Genomic DNA, 23,731 nt, shown 5'->3' with positions numbered 1-23,731 from the left:
CTTGTCGTTTTCTTGGAAGTAATTGAGCAAATGAACTTGTTTGAATCATGAAAGGCACAGGTTGAGCCAGGGGCGGCAACTTGAGGGTTCCAGGTTCGATTCCTGCTACCGCCATCCTTGTCATTGCCGTTGTGTCCTTGGGCAAGACACTTTACCCACACTGGTTTAAATGTACCGGTACCTTAGATATTGGGTTTCACTATGTAAAAGCGCTTTGAGTCACTAGAGAAAAGCGCTATATAAATATAATTCACTTAATTTAAGCTATATAGGCCTTGGAGGGAAAACTGCACCGGAATGTTTTGGAATTTTTCCTATCGTTCACAAAATATATTCTTGTTAGCGAACTTGTTCATTTAATATTTAGAATGCATTAAAAAAAAATTATAAAATGTATTTCATAATTGTGAACGATAGGCAAAATTCCAAAAAAGTGTAGTTTCCCTTTTTAAAAAAACTCACCTAAACACCTCAATTGAGGTTTTATATACATGAATTATATTTATTAATTAAAAAAAAACAACGAAATACATTTTTACTATAATTTGCTAAAAACATCAAAATTAATTGTATTTTATTTGTATTTTTTCTGACTCCTTATTACATCCAGCCATAGAATTATACATTAAAATAAACATATTTGAAATAATTAAGCACGGTGGCAGAGGGGGTTAGTGCGTCTGCCTCACAATACGAAGGTCCTGAGTAGTCTTGGGTTCAATCCCGGGCTCGGGATCTTTCTGTGTGGAGTTTGCATGTTCTCCCCGTGACTGCGTGGGTTCCCTCCGGGGACTCCGGCTTCCTCCCACCTCCAAAGACATGCACCTGGGGATAAGTTGATTGGCAACACTAAATTGGCCCCAGTGTGTGAATGTGAGTGTGAATGTTGTCTGTCTATCTGTGTTGGCCCTGCGATGAGGTGGCGACTTGTCCAGGGTGTACCCCGCCTTCCGCCCATGTGCAGCTGAGATAGGCTCCAGCGACCCCAAAGGGAATAAGCGGTAGAAAATGGATGGATGGATGTATGTATATATGTGATGTAGTAACGGGCACATTTAAACGTTAATTATCTTAAAATGTAACCATGAAGTGTGACGCACACGAACGCTAAATGATAGATCCTGACTTCCCATTGGCTGCGGCTCAAATGACGTATTGATTGGCAAGCGTATCGGCCTATCAGAGAATGCAACGCGCAAGGAGGGGGGTGGGGAAAAAAAGCGTCTGATTTTCATCGGCACTTCTCGTCCATTTCGTAGCTTCGTCAGTGGCACCATCCTTTTTAACTCGGGCAACATGGCAACTGCAACGAGCCGATACTACAGCGAAGACGGGAGGGCGACCAAAAGGCAGAAAACCGAAGGCATGGCCGCGGTAAGATAGTCGTGTTGATTATACTTGAGTTGCTTAAGCTAAAACGTTGGCAGTGGTCAAACCTGCGTCATGTGTTCGTTGCCCATTGGCAAAATATACGCATTCGTCGAGAGCGTCTTCAATATTACTCTCTTGCTATTCTTAATATAATTTCTAATTTAACAAGAAAAGACCGAACTACCAACGAATACGCTGTTTGAATGGCGACATTTGAGGGCTTTTTCCCTCGCTGGGCCTACCCGGAGATGGCTTTGTTCTCGCGCGGGTAGCTTAAGCCGTACGTAACCTTTAGCTAGCCAGTAAGCTAACAGCTTAGCTAGCTAGATTCGATTTTGCATCTTTTTCCGACAATAACCATTTCGGTTCGCTATAAGCGTACAAATGTATTCATATTCTGATATGTTACCCGTTTAAATATCAGCAAATAAAGCTAGTGGTTTCCAACCCATGAGTTTGGTCAGCTAACCCACCCCCCTCGCTAAAGCAAAGAGTCCAACGTTAGCACGTACGTGCAAGTTGCTTTTTTTGAAGCAACGTGCATGTAGCGTGTGTGTGATCTCAAACGTTATGCTGGTCTGTGTAATAATGTAGATACGTAACAAAACCACTCAAATGCAAAATACGTGCAAGTCGGGCTGGGCAATATGGCCTTTTTTAAATATCGCGATATTTTAAGGCCATATCGCGATATTTTGCTTTAGCCTTGAATGAACACTTGATGCATATAATCACAGCAGTATGATGATTCTATGTGTCTACATTAAAACATTCTTCTTCATACTGCATTAATATATGCTACTTTTAAACATTAATGCAGAGAAGGAAATCACAACTAAAAAAATCACTACCGTATTTTCCGCACCATAAGGCGCCCTGGGTTAAAAGCCGCGCCTTTAATGAACGGCATATTTCAAAACTTTGTCCACCTATAAGCCGCCCGGTGTTGTAAGCCGCATCTAACTGCGCTAAAGGAATGTCAAAAAAACAGTCAGATAGGTCAGTCAAACTTTAATAATATATTAAAAACCAGCGTTCTAACAACTCTGTTCACTCCCAAAATGTACGCAAATGTGCAATCACAAACATACGTATATCAACATGGACAGAGCTGCGTGAAAAAAGCCACCCGGCCTCTTCGCGTAAACTTAAACTTACCTTAACCACTCGCTCATCTTTTCTTCATCCATCCCTTCGAGTTAGCTTTTATGATGACGCCGGCTGGAAAGGTCTCTTTTGGCAAGGTCTTCCTTTTGAATATCACCATGGGTGGAAGTTTCATTAGCATGGCAAGCTAGAACCACAGTGAAGGATGACTTCTCATTCCCTGTGGTGCGAATATTCACCGTACGTGCTCCCGTTCCACAGTGCGGTTCACAGGAATATCAGTTGCTGTGAAATACGGTAGTAATCCGTGTGCGGATGGAGAGATTGCGTCTTTTCATGAACCGGATCCTTGTCGCTTTGTAGGAGCCATTTTGTGGTCTTTACAGATGTAAACACACAAAGGAAATGAAACGTACGGTGATATCCGCGCGCTTTTTCTTCTTCTACGCGGGCGGGTGGTAGGAAATGAAACGTACGGTGATAGGGTGGTTGCTTACAGTAGAAGAAGAAGCGCTTCCTGTTCTATGGGGACGGGTGCTTACCTTGGCGGTTGCTTGCGTAGAAGAAGAAGCGCTTCCTGTTCTACCGGAAAAAAAGATGGCGGCTGTTTACCGAAGTTGCGAGGCCGAAACTTTATGAAAATGAATCTTAATATTTATCCATATATAAAGCGCACCGGGCTAAAAGCCGCACTGTCAGCTTTTGAGTAAATTTGTGGTTTTTAGGTGCGGCTAATAGTGCGGAAAATACCGTATTTTTTTCATACGGTGTTGATCTGGAAATGTTTGCCTCGGCATTTTGATGGTGTGGACGTGTGGCACCAAACGGAGATATTGACGTGCAGAGTAAGCACTCTTCATTGTCTAGCGGGTGACTTTTCAAATGATGCTGCATATTAGCAGTGTAGCCGAGTGTCCTGGGTTCGCCTATACCAGGGGTCGGCAACCCAAAATGTTGAAAGAGCCATATTGGACCAAAAATACAAAAACAAATCTGTTTGGAGCCGCAAAAAATGAAAAGCCATATTACATACAGATGTCATGAGATATAAATTGAATTAAGAGGACTTAAAGGAAACTAAATTACCTCAAATATAGCTAAAAATGAGGCATAATAATGCAATATGTACATATAGCTAGCCTAAATAGCATGTTAGCATCGATTAGCTTGCAGTGACCAAATATGTCTGATTAGCACTCCACACAAGTCAATAACATCAACAAAACTCACCTTTGTGCATTCACGCACAACGTTAAAAGTTTGGTGGACGAAATGAGACAGAAAAAGAAGTGGCATAAAACACGTCCTAGAAAGTCGGAGAAAGTTATATATATAACTAACTTTGGTGAGTTCAAGGACCGCCAAAATTAGTAGGACAAAACCGCGCTCGCCAAACACTCGAATCAGTGAAGCATGTTTAATAAACAGTGTGATTTATAACAATTAGGGAGGTTTGTGTCATGTTTTTCCTCCTACAGAAACCATATTAAAACAAAACAATTTTTTTCCCCGTCACCTTTTTCCATTTTTCATACATTTTTTTAAAAACTCCAGAGAGCCACTAGGGCGGCGCTAAAGAGCCGCATGCGGCTCTAGAGCCGCGGGTTGCCAACTCCTGGCCTAAACAGTGTACTTAACTAATAAAATAATAAACGGGGGACATTAGAACAGGTTCGGTAGCCACCGCTTCTTTAATGTCAACATCACACACCTCCTTCCACAGCCCTACGGCAACTCTGGAGGGACAAAACTCCTCCTCCTTACCTAACACACTCCGGTAACTTGGGACACTGTTTGTTACAGCAGTAATGCTACTTTTTATAGCAACGCTTTTGCCCCACACTTGACAAATTACGGTTGTCTGTTCGACATATTCCCCACTTGAAGCCAAACCACCGCCAGACGATGGATCCCCTGCTGTTTTTCTTGGGAATTAATTATTCCTCCATTTGTTACCAGATTCACACCTTCATTCTCTTGTATTACCGCTCGCACACTCCGCTAGCATCACAGCTAACGTTTGCCATGCTACTACCTCTCTGCTCGGGGAAGACGTATACGTATGTGACGTGTGACGTGACAGTATGTGACGTGTGTGAGAAGGAGAGACCGGAAAGAGCGAGGAGAGCCTGTAGTGTAATGCCCGCAGCTAAAAGCAACTGCGTGAGAACGTATACTCGATATCACGATGTAGTCATTTTCTATATTGCACAGAGACAAACCCGCGATATTTCGCGTATATCGATATATCGTGTAGCCCTACGTGCAAGTTGCTTTTTTGAAGCAACGTGCATGAGCCTTAAACGTTATGCTGGTCTGTATAATAATGTCGGTACGTAACAAAACCATTCAAATGCAAAATGTTTAAAAAAAAAAAAGATTCCACATTATTGCAAAACAAACCAAAACTGGGGAAAATGCTTTCCAATGGTACTTGAACCTTTGTGATAGGTCAAATATTAAGGGAGTTTTGAAGTTTAAAAATCAGTTGCTTTTTTTCTACTGTGTACAGCTCCACTAAATGACATTGGATTGTTACTTTCAAAGGCAAAATTAAAGTATTGCTAGAAACATAATTTTAAGTCAAAGTGATGAAGCTTAGTGTTACACTCATGATTTGGTGTAACTAAACATTAAAGTTAAAGTACCAATGATTGTCACACACACACTAGGTGTAGTGAAATTATTACCCTATAAGATGAAGGCAATTGCATTTTATTATTTGAAATGTATTCAATGTTTATAAATGAATATTTAAATATACTAAATGTAAAAAAGGGAATAAATATTCAAAATAAGATCATTAAATGAAACCGAGTTTGGTTATGCCATCATGAGCGCAACACAAGGTTGTAAAAGTTTCAACTACAATTCTAAAGATGATGTCAAAAGCAAACTGAAATCAAATACACACAGCTTAAAGATTGATCAATACCTATTTAAATTTAGTAATACATAAATATGATTTATCAAAATATAGAAGAAATATACTTGAACAGAACGCTCATGATGGTTACACCAAAAAGTAACGCTATGAATCGCGTTTTTCCAAGTTTTTGGGGCATTTTTATGCTATTTCCAAGCATCTCCTTTTTATTATCGTTGATTTTAAATGGTCAAACTAATGCATATTATATATGCATGCCCTAGTAATAAATAAAAAAAAGTCATATTTATGTTGATTGTTACATTTTGAAGTACATTTGTGCAGGTGGGTGCGAATGTACCCATTACCAGAGCTGTACACTACTAGATTCTCCATTAAGACAAAAGACAAATATGTGACCTACATTTTGGAACATGATTTCAAAACACTATAGCTCCCTTTTATTATTTGCCATACATGTATGTAGTGAATGGATTGGTTAAAGTAACCCAGAGAAAATCATCCATCCATCCATTTAAAGTTAAAGTACCAATGATTGTCACACACACACTAGGTGTGGCGAGATTATTCTCTGCATTTGACCCATCACCCTTGATCACCCCCTGGGAGGTGAGGGGAGCAGTGGGCAGCAGCGGTGGCTGCGCCCGGGAATCATTTTGGTTATTTAACCCCCAATTCCAACCCTTGATGCTGAGTGCCAAGCAGGGAGGTAATGGGTCCCATTTTTATAGTCTTTGGTATGACTCGGCCGGGATTTGAACTCCCAACCTACCAATCTCAGGACGGACACTCTAACCACTAGGCCACTGAGCCTTTCTAACGCTTGTCCGTTTTGGGGTCGCGTGGGGTGCTGGAGCCGATCTCAGCTGCATTGGGGCGGAAGGCGGGGTACACCACCTAATCGCAGAGCCAACACAGACAACATTCACACTTACATACACACACACACAATCAAAGTTGATTTATATAGCCCTAAATCACGTGTCTCAAAGGGCTGCACAAGCCACAACGACATCCTCTGCTCAAATCCCACATCAGGCAGAAAAACTCAACCCAATGGGATACAATGAGAAACCTTGGAGGGGACCACAGATGTGGGGACTCTTCCCACCCCCCACCATGGGCAACCGGTGCAATGGACGTCGAGTCCAAATCATTTGATGAAAAAACAAACCCTTTTGATACACGCTTTATTTATTTTTTTAAGTGGCGACGTACAATTAAAGAAAAGAGCTCTGACTTCTATATTTCTTGAAGTTTTCCAATGTGGTTTTCCATTAAATCTAATTATACGGACAAATATGTTTATAAAAATGTACCTTTTGTGTATAGTTTTGTACGATCTTGAAATGTAAAAGTTTGTTGATTTCTTCCATTTCTTCAAATCACATCTGTAAAATTTCAAAGTCGACTGTCATCAACCTTTTTTACTGGTCCAAAAAGCCCACACAAGAGTAAACAATGACGCACATCGCAAACCTCCTCAAAGTACCTACAATATTTTTGTGATAGGGATTTGAGGACCCCCACAAGACCCTGCCATCCGTCGTCGTGCACGTCCGGGGACTGGTGGATGGTGTCACAGAGGCCGACCTAGTGGAGACCCTGCAAGAGTTTGGAGCCATTAGGTAAAGAAAGTTTAGCAATGGTGGTTGACATTCACTGCTTAACTAGTCTTCCGAGGGCTTATTTTGTCAATGGTGATATCATTGCAGCTATGTGGTGGTGATGCCCAAAAAGCGTCAGGCTCTGGTGGAGTACGAGAACATGAACGGCTCGTCCACGGCGGTGACTTATAGCGCAGACAATCAAGTTTACATTGCGGGCCACCCGGCCTTTGTCAACTACTCTACAAGCCAGAAGATCTCTAGGCCGGGGGACGGGGATGACTCCAGGAGTGTCAACAATGTCCTTCTACTCACCATAATGAACCCTATTTACCCCATCACCACGGTGAGCTCAACGGTGCATCTTCTTTACTGTGGACAACAGACCGTTTTTCAACATCATTTTGTATTCTCCCCACCCACAGGAGGTTCTTTACACCATCTGCAACAACTGCGGCCCTGTACAAAGAATTGTCATCTTTAGGAAGAATGGTGTGCAGGCCATGGTGGAATATCCTTTTGAATGACAACGTGTGCAACAGTAACAACAAACATGGCGGTAGATGCGAAGTTAAATCATGCAATGCAACCTTACTTGAACAAAAACGATGCGTATTTATCCAGGAGAGTCTTGATAACGATTTCCTTGACCCAACCACACAAAGAAATTGTAGAACTTTATGCTTGTCCACGTTTTGCATCTGTTCTGTCATGTAGAATGATGTCTGGAGCACAAGATGTCACTCGACAATTTTTTGATCAAAGTAAAGTATAGGGATAGATTCCATTCCATAGTTGGATTTTTTGCTCGTATCTGCTTTTTGCATGAAGATCTAGGCCCTTTGTGTACTCTGTTCGCGCGCTGCTTGCTGCACAACCGCAATCTTGGCTTGGTTGACCACCACAGTTTTTAACCTTTGAGAATATAAACAATATGCACTTTGAGAAATATCTTCTTTTGGTCACAAAAAACCTGTCAGACAGGATATGGAGACCTGACATGACTCAGGGGTTTCTATGCACTACATTAGTCTGATTTCCTAAACGTTTTGAGTTTTCTACAACACATGCAAACACCTTAATCTGATCGTGTTTGGCTTTTTAAAGATTGGATTAACACACACAGATTATGCTATTATAAACAAGGTCTTTGGTGAGTAATCAATGCGGCAATTTCGGTGAAGGACCAACACACCATCTAACATACAAAGTAAAGATCTACAAGCTAAAATAAGTCAATATATTTAAGTACCGGTATATCAGAATCAGAGATACTTTGAATAATCCCTGAGGGGACATTAAGATTTAAAACATAGCCATTGGATAAGTGGTGAAACATCCTCAAAGAAGACACTCAAAATATGTGACATGACGCGAGCACATTCTGGCCGGTAGACCGAAACCTGCAAACAGCTGTAATTTGACACTAAAAGTTGTGTATACACAATGCATTTAATTCAGAGTAAAACAAAATTTGCGTGTCTTTTCTTAGTCAGTGCAGGACAAGGGTAAATAGTGTTAAGATTACATGACTTCAAGACTACATCAATCTCATTCATTCCAATCATGCACAAGTTCACATCATTGTTGTTCAAACTTTAGTGACGTTAGAATTAGCCGTCCATATACAACAATTTAGACGCCATTGGCATATAAATCATCAGAAAATGTGCTTCATAGTTTAGTGAAAAGTCAAATAAGTTTACCAAAATATACATTTTCTTTGTGTGTCTCGCTCTCTGCCCACTGAATCAAAGATTGTGAATGACTGAAAAGAGAGCACACGGCCTTCAGTTAATTCTGTTAACCTGAGGGCGACGTCTTTCTCCCTGTTTGAACCGAGAGACGAAGAAACGCGAGACTCGACATGTCTGTCACTCAAATGTAGGTGACGGCGGAGAAAAAAAATCCCGCTTCTGGCAGATATTTATCGCACTAAAACCTCAATGTCGATTAGATGTGCAGCCCCAGCGTATGGCCAACAGTCGCATTAGAGATAAAGCATGGAAACTGGGACTTCACATGTGTGAAAATATAAGAAACCAAATTATTTGAGAAATCAGACCAATTTCGTGCATGGAAAGGTACTGACTGTCATTACACTCGAGAACTTGACGTTGTTTCTTAACCCTGTTGCTACATTTGACTCTGTGCAAAGCGCCCAACGAGCCAAAGCATCTCTCAATGGAGCTGACATCTACTCTGGCTGCTGCACATTGAAGATTGAATACGCCAAAGTACATTTGGCCCCTCGCATAATAACCGATGCATCTTTATTACATAATGTATAATTGTATCTTCTTTCCTCAGCCCACTCGGTTGAACGTGTTCAAGAATGACCAGGACACTTGGGACTACACCAACCCCAATCTGGGTGGCCCAGGTAACGCTCTCTCGCTTTTACACACGCACACATTTTTCCAAACACATGCTTAGTACAAATGCACTCACAATTATGTTGCATCACTTGTCAAACAGCTTGTCCTGAAGTAATGCAGTCAGATAGCAGAGGGAACACTGACGTCCAAAACAGCAAACATTGTGTCGAAACATCTTTCATATAAACCTGTACTTATTGAAACAATGCAGTGAACTGCCGAGTGACTGTGTGACAGGAATGTATAAACACGTTTCATGTTCATGAATATAGGTAGCACTAGGGATGCACGATAATGGAAATTGAACCTATAACCTAAAATGTCTCGACCTTCACACCGATAGCAGATATTAATCTATATGTATTTACACAGGATTTTGTGAGAAGAAATCTTAACAGTTCACACTTCTGCCCAAAATATAGACACTTGACCTAAAATATCTAAAACATTTTGTAGGGAAAAAAAGATGTCACCAACTAATTTGAGTACAAATACACTACCCACTTAACTCTGACCCATGGACACAATTAGAATAATTTTGTAGGGGAAAAATAAGTTTTAATTATTTCATTGATGGACAACTCAAACATTCTGAATATGATTTCATGGATGGACAAAAAAAACAAATCTGTCCAACCCAACATAGAAATGAGACCGACAGAACTAAGCCAATAAGATTTATACAGAAGACATTGTATTGCTGATTGTAATAAATGAAAATAATGCGTGTCCTTAAAATAATTCAGGGTCCAAATAATAGTGTTTTCTTCCCACTAAGAAATCATAAAAGGCAAAAATCCTGTTCCCCCAGATGAACCATGAAGTTAAACGTAACTACTCATTTTGTCATCAAGATCTTTTCTTTCAAACTCTTGTCTCTCATCACTCCTGTGGCTTCACTTTTGCTGCGGGCTGTAGGTGTAAAAATAGACTGTTTCCACATGATCATATACTGAAAAAATATTGAGCTATTTCAACTGCCAAATCTTTCACGTGTATGCTTGTTGGTGCAAAGTAGGGGTGCCCATTACGTCGATCGCGAGCTACCGGTAGATTGCGGTGGGTGTGTCAGTCGATCGCCGGCCAGGCATTAAAAAAATATGACGTCACTTTCGTCACTTGATTGACATTCACGGCACCTGAGGGTCTTCTGAGATGATGCTGGCTGGTGCCAGCTCATTATTAAGAAAAAAATTACAGACAGGAAGGTGAGAAACACTTTTTATTTCAACAGACTCTGGCGCCGTACCTGTCGTCAAAACTCCAAAGACCGACTGCACAGTTGCACAATAAAAGCTCAAAATAAGAGTCTCAGAAAGCTGGCGTGCACATGCTAGCAAGCTACGGAGTTTGCCGCCAATGTATTTCTTGTAAAGTGTATAAAAAGGAATACGGAAGCTGGACAAATAAGATGCCAAAAACCAACCACTTTCATGTGGTATTGGACAGAAAGGAGGACTTTTTTTCTCCTCCATTTGAAAATGCGGACGTTATCAGCACTACTGTCTGATTCCTATCAATGCAAGTCATCAGAATCAGGTAATACACCAACTTATATTCTTGTCTTCATGAAAGAAAGGAATCTATATGTGTTAAACATGCTTGTATTATCATTAAACACCTTTTAACTTGATAACAATATTAACTATATGTATTAAACATTCTTGTATTATCATTAAACACCTTTAATTTATTAACTATATGTGTTAAACATGCTTGCATTATCGTTAAACACCTTTAACTTGTTAACAAAAACATATCTTTCATAAATAAGTAAATATAAATTATATATATGAATGAGGTAGATCCTCACGACTTGATCAATTGAAAAGTAGCTCGCCTGCAGAAAAAGTGTGGGCACCCCTGGTGTAAAGAGTTCTCCCCAGCCCCGGCCTGTTTTTCTACACCTGTCAATAATGTAGTAAAGAGCGTCCACACAGAGATTGGTGCACCGATAACTCAGAGAACTGGTTTCCAATCACACGATGTAGGTGTGTCAATCAGATCTTTAAAAAGCCAAACACAATCAGATTAGGTGTCTACACCTGTGAATAATGTAGTAAAGCATGTCCACACAGAGATTGGTGCGCCGATAACTCAGAGAACTGGTTTCCAATCACATAATGTAGGTGTGTTAATCAGATCTTTAAAAAGCCAAACCCAATCAGATTACCGTAGGTGTTTCCCTGTGTCAAGCTGAAATATTTGAGAAATCTAATTTAGCGCATGGAAACATACTTAGTGTTAATATTGCTAACAAGTGACATATTTAGCGTTTTCTATGAATTTAAATGAGTTGGTGCTTGCTGATATGAGATCTTGAGACGCATGCAGAGTGAGGCAGCTGGAAGTCTTTTTTTTTTTTTTTTTTTTTTTTTTTTTTTTTTTTTTTTTTTTGTAAAGGTGATTTTTCATTTTCTAGGAGCATACTGGCACAGCGCTAATTCTATTGTGCGTGAGCTCGCTTAACACTTAAAGCAAGGTACGTTTGGCAGGTGTAGATGCTCCGGTGCGGCGATTGTTGGAGCCATTGTAGAGCCCAGCGCGATACCATGAACATGCACAACATAGTAAAATCATAGAATAAACTGAAATGCGCCCGCTCCTTGCAGATATTTAATGATGACTAACACAATTCATAACGTAAATAAAATAAAAAGACTCAAAATAAGCCAAACTCGCAGCACACGTACTCACCCACGACTACATTGGTATGTGTACCTGCCATCTCTGCTCTTGTAAAAATAGACAGTGGCAACCTTGCACATATTACTCAAAATGGCTGCAAACAAGACTGGAAATATTCCACAAAGTCATTAGAAATTTGAGCGAAACTGCAGAATAGTTTTGATGCCTGAATGATCAGTGTGAGCGCAGGCCAGATACTGTGAGTGCGCTATCAGTGTTTGCGTTCTCGGCCACACAGTCGCATCGGGCTTCTTGACAAATGTGCACTTTAGTCTTTCAACTGCCTTCCTTCAGTCATTTTTTCTGGAAACACCTTGTGACCATAACCCACACCCACAGTTAAATTACGTGCTTCTAACACAGCAAGGGTTCCGCCTCGAACACACTATAACGCACGCAGGAGGGAGCAGCAGACACATGCTGACATCACCGTGTGTCCTCCTTCACTGAGGACATGCCCACTCACCACACCCTCAGACATGAGGCTGTAAGGCAACAAACATGGAGACTCTGTAGGACTGATTCCTCACTCACACCTGATCCCCGATGACAACGCACACGTCTTGAAGGCGCTGAGCTACGCTTGGTCCCTCCCTTCAGACACATTAAAGTGCCAACGCTTGAACACGCCCTCACCCCTCCCATGAGAACACGGAGGCTGACACCAAAGAGATCTGCCCAAACAGACAAAAGGGACACACTGATGCGCCAACACAACACACCGCAACTGATCCAATAGACGTCACCATGGAGACAACTGATGAAGACAACGACACTGCTGACAACACCATCAGAACACGCAGCCCAGTCAGGCCCATTTGTGCAGAACTCAGCCTTGTCTGCTCTACATGCATCCTGTGTCGCTGCTTTGTCTCCATCTTTCAGAGTCTAGAAGCTGACTAAGTCCTCCTGCGCGCTATGGCCGCTTTGCGCCTCCAAGGAGCCAGCTTGCGCTATGGCAGCCACACGGCCGGCCTGCAGGGGGCGCGTAAACGGAGCGTTCCGAAAAGGGACCCGAAACTCGGACCGAGCGACCGAGTTAGAAGGCGTGTTGGCGAGTTGTTTCCCCCAAAAGAGGCAAAGGCTAGGAGTGTGAAATGAGTAGTGGAGTGGTGAAACTACTGCAGCCTTCCTGTGTGTGAGCATGCAGTAAGTAACAGCACCACACCACCGCAACAACGAGCAGCACCCAACATGGACACACCTGACTGACACCACCATGTTTGGAATCCCCTCTGACGTCATGTGACAGCCTTTAAATTGATGTAGGATGTGCTGAGCGCCTCTAGTTTGAAGTGGCGTGTACGAGGGCATCTCAGGCCATGATTATGTTGATTTGACGACCCCGTTGTAGTGTTGTTGACATGTGATTGTTGATGTGGCCTCTCTGAATGTCTGTGATTTATTTTATGTCCCTGTGCAGATGGCGATGCAGATGGCAATGGCGGCAACCCAGGTGTGTCTGTATGCGCCTCGTCTTGTTTATAAAAACCTAGCCGTTTGTCACTGTCCTAACCCCCCACCCCGCACAAATCACCAACACCCACCCATCTTGTCTTCCTGTCTGGCCCCGCTAATTGTAAAGGAGTGCTTTCATAGAGGGCGGGGCCAAACTGTGTGCGGGTCACATCTTTCCGCTGTAGCTAACACACCATGTCGCCATCTTTGTTCTCTCCTCACAGACGACATGACCGCCAACCCCAACAAGCGCCAACGTCAGCCAGCTCTGTTGGGCGACCACCCCCCGGATTTCGGTAAGGTTCTGATTGGACAGAATGCACATGACAGCTGGTGTTAGTTCATATTTGCACTTTTTCCACATTTGTTATGTTACAGCCTTATTCCAAAAAGGAGTATGGATTTTTGTCCTCATAATTCTACAGTCAATACCCCATAATGTGGAAGTATTTTTTTATCTTACAGATTTATTAAAAATAAAAAAACAAGTACCGTATTTTCCGCACCATAAGGCGCCCTGGGTTATAAGCCGCGCCTTCAATGAACGGCATATTTCAAAACTTTGTCCACCTATAAGCCGCCCCGTGTTGTAAGCCACATCTAACTGCGCTAAAGGAATGTCAAAAAAACAGTCAAATAGGTCAGTCAAACTTTAATAATATATTAAAACCAGCGTGATGTGGGCGCGCACGGAGTCGTATATCAACATGGACGAAGCTGCGTGAAAAAAGCCACCCGGCCTCTTCGCGTGAACTTAAACTTACCTTAACCCCTCGCTCATCTTTTCTTCATCCATCCCTTCGAGTTAGCTTTTATGACGACGCCGGCTGGAAAGGTCTCTTTTGGCAAGGTCTTCCTTTTGAATATCACCATGGGTGGAAGTTTCTGGCCATTAGCATGGCAAGCTAGAACCACAGTGAAGGATGACTTCTCATTCCCTGTGGTGCGAATATTCACCGTACGTGCTCCCGTTGTATCCACAGTGCGGTTCACAGGAATATCAGTTGCTGTGAAATAGTAATCCGTGTGCGGATGGAGAGATTGCGTCTTTTCATGAACCGGATCCCTGTCGCTTTGTAGGAGCCATTTTGTGGTCTTTACAGATGTAAACACACAAAGGAAATGATAATATCCGCGCGCTTTTTCTTCTTCTACGCGGGCGGGTGGTTGCTTACAGTAGTAGAAGAAGCGCTTCCTGTTCTATGGGGGCGGGTGCTTACCTTGGCGGTTGCTTGCGTAGAAGAAGAAGCGCTTCCTGTTCTACCGGGAAAAAAGATGGCGGCTGTTTACCGAAGTTGCGAGACCGAAACTTTATGAAAATGAATCTTAATATTTATCCATATATAAAGCGCACCGGGTTATAAGGCGCACTGTCAGCTTTTGAGAAAATTTGTGGTTTTTAGGTGCGCCTTATAGTGCGGAAAATACGGTACTGTTAGCATTTGCTTAATAGTTTGTTGATGCACCTTTGGCAGAAATTACAGCCTCAAGTCTTTTTGAATACAATGCCACATGCCAGGGCTGCACGATTATGGCCAAAATAATAACTGATTATTTTCATCAATATAGAAATCAAGATCATTCATCACGATTATTTACTGTTAATTAGAAAATATATTTGGTTGCCCATTCTATTTTAAACAGTATGTAAACTTGGCTTTCATTTTAAAAATGAACCTATAAAAACAGTTGATAATGAAATACAAGTGACAAAAGACAAACGGCTATCTAAAATACATTTTCCATTGCAAAATGCGATAAAGTACAAGCAAGTGAAAAAATAAGATTTTACACAAAATACGCATAGAAAAGAACACATTGATTGTATGCCGAAGCAAGAGGAGAAAAAAAATCGATTTCATTTTTCAAATAATCTGCAACAAAATACTCAAATATATCGATATGTCGCCCAGGCCTATTCTGAGTACTTACTGTATGTACATGTGATATTTTGTTTAGTTTATTTTTAATACATTTGCAAAATTAAACAAACTTTTCCCATTGTCATTTAGGGGTATTATATGTAGAATTTTGAGGACAAAAATAGATTTATTGCATTTTGGAATAAGGCTGCAACATAACAAAATGTGGAAAAAGTGAAGCGCTGTAAATACTTAATGGATGCACTGTACTTTTTCCCTTTTTTTCTCTTTTTTGTTTTGACCTCGGACGTCTCAAATAAAAAGATGTTTGGATGTTTCCTAACTTGTACTGTGCTCTGCTTCGCTTCCCAGTCAATGGTTACCATATGTATGACGAGAGTTATGGCTCCTCCCCATATGAGAGTCGCCGCATGGGCCCCCCGATGAGAGGGCGCGGGGGCAGAAACTATGCATCGAATTACGGACCGCCTCCCCCTCCTGGCGAGTACGGTGCCCATGCGGAGTCACCGGTGCTCATGGTTTATGGACTGGAGGCGCTCAAGATGAACGCCGACCGGGTTTTCAACATGTTCTGTCTCTATGGCAACGTGGAGCGGGTTAGTGTCGCGTGGCTGGCATGTTGCTCATTTGGGAGTTGTGCTGATTTTGAGCCATCCTGCCTCCCATTACAGGTAAAGTTCATGAAGAGCAAGCCTGGCGCCGCCATGGTGGAGATGAGCGACTGCTACGGTGTGGACCGTGCCATCACACATCTCAACAACAACTTCCTCTTTGGACAGAAGCTCAACGTGTGGTGAGCAGGCACTTGTTTGATGATGATAATGGAAGTCCTTCACCCCTCACACATGTACTTCTCCTCCTTCCTGCAGCGTCTCCAAGCAACTGGCCATCATGCCGGGTCAATGTTACGAGCTGGAGGATGGTTCTAGCAGCTTCAAGGACTTCCACGGCTCCAGGAACAACCGCTTCACGTCACCAGAACAGGCCGCCAAAAACCGCATACAACACCCGAGCAACGTTCTGCACTTCTTCAACGCTCAGCCTGACGTTACGGCAGAGATCTTCACTCAGGTGACCATTTGTTCATCTGGTGTCGCCTTTGTTGTGTCGCCGCCGTTAATAACTGCTTTCTTTGCAGATCTGTGAGGAGATCGGCGTGAAGGCTCCCACTAACGTCAAACTGTTCACAGGAAAGAGTAAGTTGTCTATTTGTAGAAGTGGCGGGTGGGCGGGGGGCTTTTTTCACATCAAATTAAAATTTCTCCTCGAAAGTTTAACTGAATGTTGTTAATTTATAGCATCAATAAGTGACGGATATCCACAAAATTTCAGCTTTTTTTGGTTATGTGATACATTTGCCAGTTGTTGGCAGAATAAAGTAGCCACACTGCAGATAAACACACTAAGAATGATCAGTTTATACAATTCATTCACTATAGTCAAACCTCTTTTTTAAAAACTTAATTGATTCCTGAACAGGGTTTGTAAATAAAACAGTTTGTATATTGAATCAATAAAACAATGTAAAAGTGATTAATTGGTATACCAAGGTGTACGCCTCGAAGGAGCCATTTTTTGTTTTAACTGTGCTATACCATCAATGGCATTGCGCAAGGCATCATTAAAGATGTTAGTGAGGTAATCAAAAGAGCTTACCTCATTTGGGAACGCCGCCATAACCGAGGCAGTAGGCCGGTGAGTCGTCATTTTAGCAGCATTATTACGGATGCTAAAACATTGGTTATCAATTTGTTGGCAATAAGTCCCAACTGCAGATTTTATGAGATAGGGATCGGAGGATTGTAATGTATATAATCTGAAATTAAACATTTAAACGATTAAGCTTTTTAATGATTGCATTATCTTTCGCATTTCCTAGACCACAGGTGTCAAACTTATGTGACCTGGAAATAATGTGTACTTCAACTTTCCTACTAAATGTATTCATTGTTTCCTTTTTGACAGAAAAAATTAACGCATGAAGATGGGTTTTAAAATGTATTTTTAGAAATTGATTCTTACAATACATATACCGTATTTTTTGGAGTATAAGTCGCACCTGCCGAAAATGCATAATAAAAAAGGAAAAAAATATAAGTCGCACTGGAGCCCGAACTATGAAGAAAAGAAAGAAATATATATATACCGTATTTTCCGCACCATAAGCCGCCCTGGGTTAAAAGCCGCGCCTTCAATGAACGGCATATTTCAAAACTTTGTCCACCTATAAGCCGCCCCGTGTTATAAGCCGCATCTAACTGTGCTAAAGGAATGTCAAAAAAACAGTCGGATAGGTCAGTCAAACTTTAATAATATATTAAAAACCAGCGTGATGTGGGCGCGCATGGAGTCGTATATCAACATGGACGGAGCTGCGTGAAAAAAGCCACCCGGCCTCTTCGCGTAAACTTACCTTAACCACTCGCTCATCTTTTCTTCATCCATCCATCCCTTCGAGTTAGCTTTTATGATGACGCCGGCTGGAAAGGTCTCTTTTGGCAAGGTCTTCCTTTTGAATATCACCATGGGTGGAAGTTTCTGGCCATTAGCATGGCAAGCTAGAACCACAGTGAAGGATGACTTCTCATTCCCTGTGGTGCGAATATTCACCGTACGTGCTCCCGTTGTATCCACAGTGCGGTTCACAGGAATATCAAAAGTCAGTGGAACCTCATCCATGTTGATAATGTTCTCTGGCCGGATCTTTTTTTCAGCTATCTTGTTTTTACAAAAGGCACGGAAAGTAGCCAGCTTTTCTTGAAAGTCTTTAGGCAGTTGCTGTGAAATAGTAGTCCGTGTGCGGATGGAGAGATTGCGTCTTTTCATGAACCGGAAACCTGTCGCTTAGTAGGAGCCATTTTGTGGTCTTTACAGATGTAAACACACAAAGGAAATGAAACGTAATATCCGCGCGCTTCTTCTTCTTCTACCGGGGCAGGTGGTTGCTTACAGTAGAAGAAGAAGCGCTTCCTGTTCTATGGGGGCGGGTGCTTACCTTGGCGGTTGCTTGCGTAGAAGAAGAAGCGCTTCCTCTTCTACGGGGAAAAAAGATGGCGGCTGTTTACCGTAGTTGCGAGACCGAAACTTTATGAAAATGAATCTTAATATTAATCCATATATAAAGCGCACCGGGTTATAAGCCGCACTGTCAGCTTTTGAGTAAATTTGTGGTTTTTAGGTGCGGCTAATAGTGCGGAAAATACGGTAATCTAAAATTAAACATTTAAACGATAAAGCTTTTTAATGATTGCATTATCTTCCGCATTTCCTAGACCACAGGTGTCAAACTTATGTGACCTGGAAATAATGTGTGTACTTCAACTTTCCTACTAAATGTATTCATTGTTTCCTTTTTGACAGAAAAAATTAACGCATGAAGATGGGTTTTAAAATGTATTTTTAGAAATTGATTCTTACAATACATATACCGTATTTTTTGGAGTATAAGTCGCACCTGCCGAAAATGCATAATAAAAAAGGAAAAAAACATATAAGTCGCACTGGAGCCTGAACTATGAAGAAAAGAAAGAAAAAAAAATATATATATACCGTATTTTCCGCACCATAAGCCGCCCTGGGTTAAAAGCCGCGCCTTCAATGAACGGCATATTTCAAAACTTTGTCCACCTATAAGCCGCCCCGTGTTATAAGCCGCATCTAACTGCGCTAAAGGAATGTCAAAAAAACAGTCTGATAGGTCAGTCAAACTTTAATAATATATTAAAAACCAGCGTGATGTGGGCGCGCATGGAGTCGTATATCAACATGGACGGAGCTGCGTGAAAAAAGCCACCCGGCCTCTTCGCGTAAACTTACCTTAACCACTCGCTCATCTTTTCTTCATCCATCCATCCCTTCGAGTTAGCTTTTATGATGACGCCGGCTGGAAAGGTCTCTTTTGGCAAGGTCTTCCTTTTGAATATCACCATGGGTGGAAGTTTCTGGCCATTAGCATGGCAAGCTAGAACCACAGTGAAGGATGACTTCTCATTCCCTGTGGTGCGAATATTCACCGTACGTGCTCCCGTTGTATCCACAGTGCGGTTCACAGGAATATCAAAAGTCAGTGGAACCTCATCCATGTTGATAATGTTCTCTGGCCGGATCTTTTTTTCAGCTATCTTGTTTTTACAATATGCACGGAAAGTAGCCAGCTTTTCTTGAAAGTCTTTAGGCAGTTGCTGTGAAATAGTAGTCCGTGTGCGGATGGAGAGATTGCGTCTTTTCATGAACCGGAAACCTGTCGCTTAGTAGGAGCCATTTTGTGGTCTTTACAGATGTAAACACACAAAGGAAATGAAACGTAATATCCGCGCGCTTCTTCTTCTTCTACCGGGGCAGGTGGTTGCTTACAGTAGAAGAAGAAGCGCTTCCTGTTCTATGGGGGCGGGTGCTTACCTTGGCGGTTGCTTGCGTAGAAGAAGAAGCACTTCCTCTTCTACGGGGAAAAAAGATGGCGGCTGTTTACCGTAGTTGCGAGACCGAAACTTTATGAAAATGAATCTTAATATTAATCCATATATAAAGCGCACCGGGTTATAAGCCGCACTGTCAGCTTTTGAGTAAATTTGTGGTTTTTAGGTGCGGCTAATAGTGCGGAAAATACGGTATATATATTTAATTATTTTTTTTATATGGACTTCTGAAAATGATTAATCAATTTGGAATTGAAACAAATAAGAATTGCAATTCAGATGTGAATTTTATTTTTTTACGCCCCTGTGACCGAGACTGATTTTCGGTTTCCTCCACCAGGTGGCGCAGCTTCAAGCGACCGCAGCGCCTCAGGCCTGCTGGAGTGGGAGTCCATCAACGACGCCATGGAGGCTCTGTCCGTGATGAACCATCATCAGATGAAGAACTCAAGTAAGTCTTCAAGTTAGATGTTTTGAAGTCCGCTCTACCGTTCATGAATGTTGACTGATTGTTTGCCCTTATTGCAGCTGGTCCGTACCCGTACACCCTCAAGCTGTGCTTCTCTACCGTTCAACACGCCAACTAAGATGCTTTCCCCTCTCGGAAGATCGGGCCTGGCTTCATTTCCATGCGACGACATGCAGTTTAGATCTCAGTGCATTTGTGTCTTGGGAAGTCAAATGTGTTATTTAAGTGTCGTTTTCATTATCAGCCTTCCAATGTGCAGTTGTCATTTCCCTTTCTTTTTTTTGACTTATCTGACTTCGATGTGAGCTCATTTTGTAAGAGTTAATTTCAGGCTTAATGTAGAACGCCAGACAACATGGTTTTTGAAAGTTGTCTTTTGAAGCTTTTAAAATGCTAGATGTTTTTTTTTTGTATTTTTAATTACTGGCTCGTGAGTTCTGACGTCATGTCCAACATGCTGAGGGACTGTTTTGTTGTAAGAAAATTACAAACTAAAAATTTAAGTTGATTGGACTTTTTATTTGTTCAGCTTTCTTGTACTTGCTACACAAAGACTTATTGATTGTGGCACGTTGACTTATTGACAACTTGAGTTGTGCATGTCTTTTAAAAAAAACAAACAATAACTACTTGGTTTCATCTATGTTTTCTGTTAATTTTGCATCCGACTGGAAGCCTCGATGACGGTGGGAAGCTTCCATCTCCGGGACCAGAAAGGTGTTGCAGATAAGACCTGAAAAATATGACATTTTGCAACAAGCCCAGACTAAAACACGTCTGAAAATCCCCCACTCTGAAATGTTTTTATTTTTGTAACTAATTTTTGCTAATCTGTTTCAAAGAACCAAACCTTATGCAACAAAAAAAAATCCCACAAAGTAAATCCAGCCAAAAACATGGAACACAAAACAATTTTGAATATCGAACAGCACATTTGCATAAGACATCTTGGTAAAAAAAAAAAAAAAACAGTACTTTGCTATGACTTATGTCTTGAATTAAAGTGTTTCCTAATGTATGCTAATTCGTATAATATCCGCGAACGCACAACTTTGCACTAACTGAGGCAACACGGTGGTTTACCGCTCGACACGTCAGTCGAAACTGGCAACCCCACAGCGGCATCCTGCTGTCATACTCAATAAAAACACTGGAAGACAATTTGACTAAAAGTCACATTTTTATATAAATGAATTTGTTGTGATGTAACACGTGGAATAGGGGTAGGAATATTTTGATCCGATGTTTTTAATGTTCCACAAAATAAAAGATTTCAACTTTACAAAACACGGCAAACGGTATCAACCATACCCTTGGAAAAAGTCGCACACAGTCATGCAAAAAGTAAACTAGAGTACAATAACTTTCTTGAAGTCTGAAGGGGCACTTTACTTAAACCTGCAATTTAATTTAGACAATGCTGTAAGTTTACAAGTAAAACTATAATTAAATGTATTTTATACAGGCTCTGCTGTAAACTCCTGGACATTCTGTGCAATATCTAATCAAGTATGTACGATAATTGGCCCTCAAAATACAATGTTGTGTTTCTAGTACACCGATTCTGTTCATAACTTTTATGGACAGAATTTCTGGGCGCAGTCAAGGCGTTGAGGGCATCTGGTTTGGTGGCTGCAGGATTAGGTCTCTGCTTTTTGCAGATGATGTGGTCCTGATGGCTTCATCTGGCCAGGATCTTCAGCTCTTGCTGGATCGGTTCGCAGCCGAGTGAAGCGACTGGGATGAGAATCAGCACCTCCAAGTCCAAGTCCATGGTTCTCGCCCGGAAAAGGGTGGAATGCCATCTTCGGGTTGGGGAGAAGACCCTGACCCAAGTGGAGGAGTTCAAGTACCTCGGAGTCTTGTTCACGAGTGAGGGAAGAGTGGATGGTGAGATCGACAGGCGGATCGGTGCGGCATCTTCAGTAATGCGGACGCTGTATCGATCCGTTGTGGTGAAGAAGGAGCTGAGCCGGAGGGCAAAGCTCTCAATTTACCGGTCGATCTACGTTCCCATCCTCACCTATGGTCATGAGCTTTGGGTTATGACCGAAAGGACAAGATCACGGGTACAAGCGGCCGAAATGAGTTTCCTCCGCCGGGTGGCGGGGCTCTCCCTTAGAGATAGGGTGAGAAGCTCTGTCATCCGGGGGGAGCTCAAAGTAAAGCCGCTGCTCCTCCACATGGAGAGGAGCCAGATGAGGTGGTTCGGGCATCTGGTCAGGATGCCACCCGATCGCCTCCCTCGGGAGGTGTTTAGGGCACGTCCGACCGGTAGGAGGCCACGGGGAAGACCCAGGACACGCTGGGAAGACTATCTCTCCCGGCTGGCCTGGGAACGCCTCGGGATCCCCCGGGAGGAGCTGGACGAAGTGGCTGGGGAGAGGGAAGTCTGGGCTTCCCTGCTTAGGCTGCTGCCCCCGCGACCCGACCTCGGATAAGCGGAAGAAGATGGATGGATGGATGGGTTTCTAGTACGATAATTTGTCATTTTCCATCTGGCAACATTGCTGAAGGTGTTGCAGGTCAAGTGATGTTAGCTTAAAGCTCATTAAGCCTCGACATGGCCGCGAGGCCTCGTTTTCAAACTTCAGCCAAAGACTATACATTTTATACGTCTTTAAAAACATTTATTGCTTTTTTTTAATCATTTTTATCTTGGTGCTTTTTCACGTTTATTTTGCAGTAACCAAGCGGTGGCTAACGAGCTGACTTAAAAAAAAAATGCGATAAAACATTGATTCAAGTGGACTTTTAAAGTTTTAATGCAAGTCATATGAAGATGGATCATTTTAATTTCACCTGCGGTCCACAGGTAAGGCCTAAAACCAGGGCCGGCCCTTGGCATAGGCCGTATAGGCAAATGCTAAGGGCGCCGTCCATCAGGGGGCGCCACGCAAGTGCCACAAATGTTGGAGAGAAAAAAAGAGAAAAAAAGGTGGTACTATTATTTCTAAATACAAAAAATAATCCCACGTTAATTAAAATGCAAAGTAAAGCCTATTTAATAGAAATATTTGTTACAACAATACAATACAAATAATAATGTAACGTTAGGTAATTACAGTACTCCCACCTTACATTCCTCAGGGACATTTGTATTAGATATTTTAAGCAGGTGTTTTTTGTTTACATTGTTATTGCCTTCTGGTTAGCTAATGTTTGCCCTGCAGGTAATAGTCACTTTTCCACCCCTTTATATATTAGGTATAGTTGTAAGTAAAAAAAAAAAGGTCAAAGACAAAGCTATTCGGTTTCTTGTGAGTATATACACTTCACTGCCGATGTGGGGGGGCGCCACCTAAAATCTTGCCTAGGGCGCCAGATTGGTTAGGGCCGGGCCTGCCTAAAACCATATACTCGCGTTAAGTACCAATATTTTCTTACATCATTTTCACAAATATTTTTTTTGTGCTGTGGTCTGGGTACTTGCATGTAAAGTCATCCCTTTCTTTACATCTAGTTTTA

At 41.9% G+C, this 23,731-nt stretch overlaps 1 protein-coding gene across 1 annotated transcript; it reads left to right on the top strand.

Annotated features, from left to right (window-relative positions):
- Window positions 1-1,208: 1,208 nt before the first annotated feature.
- Window positions 1,209-20,776, top strand: LOC133614386 (heterogeneous nuclear ribonucleoprotein L-like). The gene is made up of 14 exons (XM_061972295.1): window positions 1,209-1,374; window positions 6,878-6,993; window positions 7,081-7,318; window positions 7,398-7,485; window positions 9,115-9,209; window positions 9,283-9,355; window positions 13,462-13,494; window positions 13,721-13,792; window positions 15,731-15,975; window positions 16,051-16,172; window positions 16,249-16,450; window positions 16,518-16,575; window positions 20,135-20,245; window positions 20,323-20,776. Exons 1-14 carry the CDS (start codon window positions 1,297-1,299, stop codon window positions 20,379-20,381), a joined length of 1,590 nt encoding a protein of 529 aa, XP_061828279.1. The 5' UTR covers window positions 1,209-1,296; the 3' UTR covers window positions 20,382-20,776.
- Window positions 20,777-23,731: the final 2,955 nt, after the last annotated feature.

Source organism: Nerophis lumbriciformis, linkage group LG17, assembly GCF_033978685.3.
Source record: "Nerophis lumbriciformis linkage group LG17, RoL_Nlum_v2.1, whole genome shotgun sequence".
Taxonomy (NCBI): Eukaryota; Metazoa; Chordata; class Actinopteri; order Syngnathiformes; family Syngnathidae; genus Nerophis; species Nerophis lumbriciformis.
Note: the sequence above shows the minus strand (reverse complement) of the source record. Positions and strands in the feature narration are given on the sequence as shown.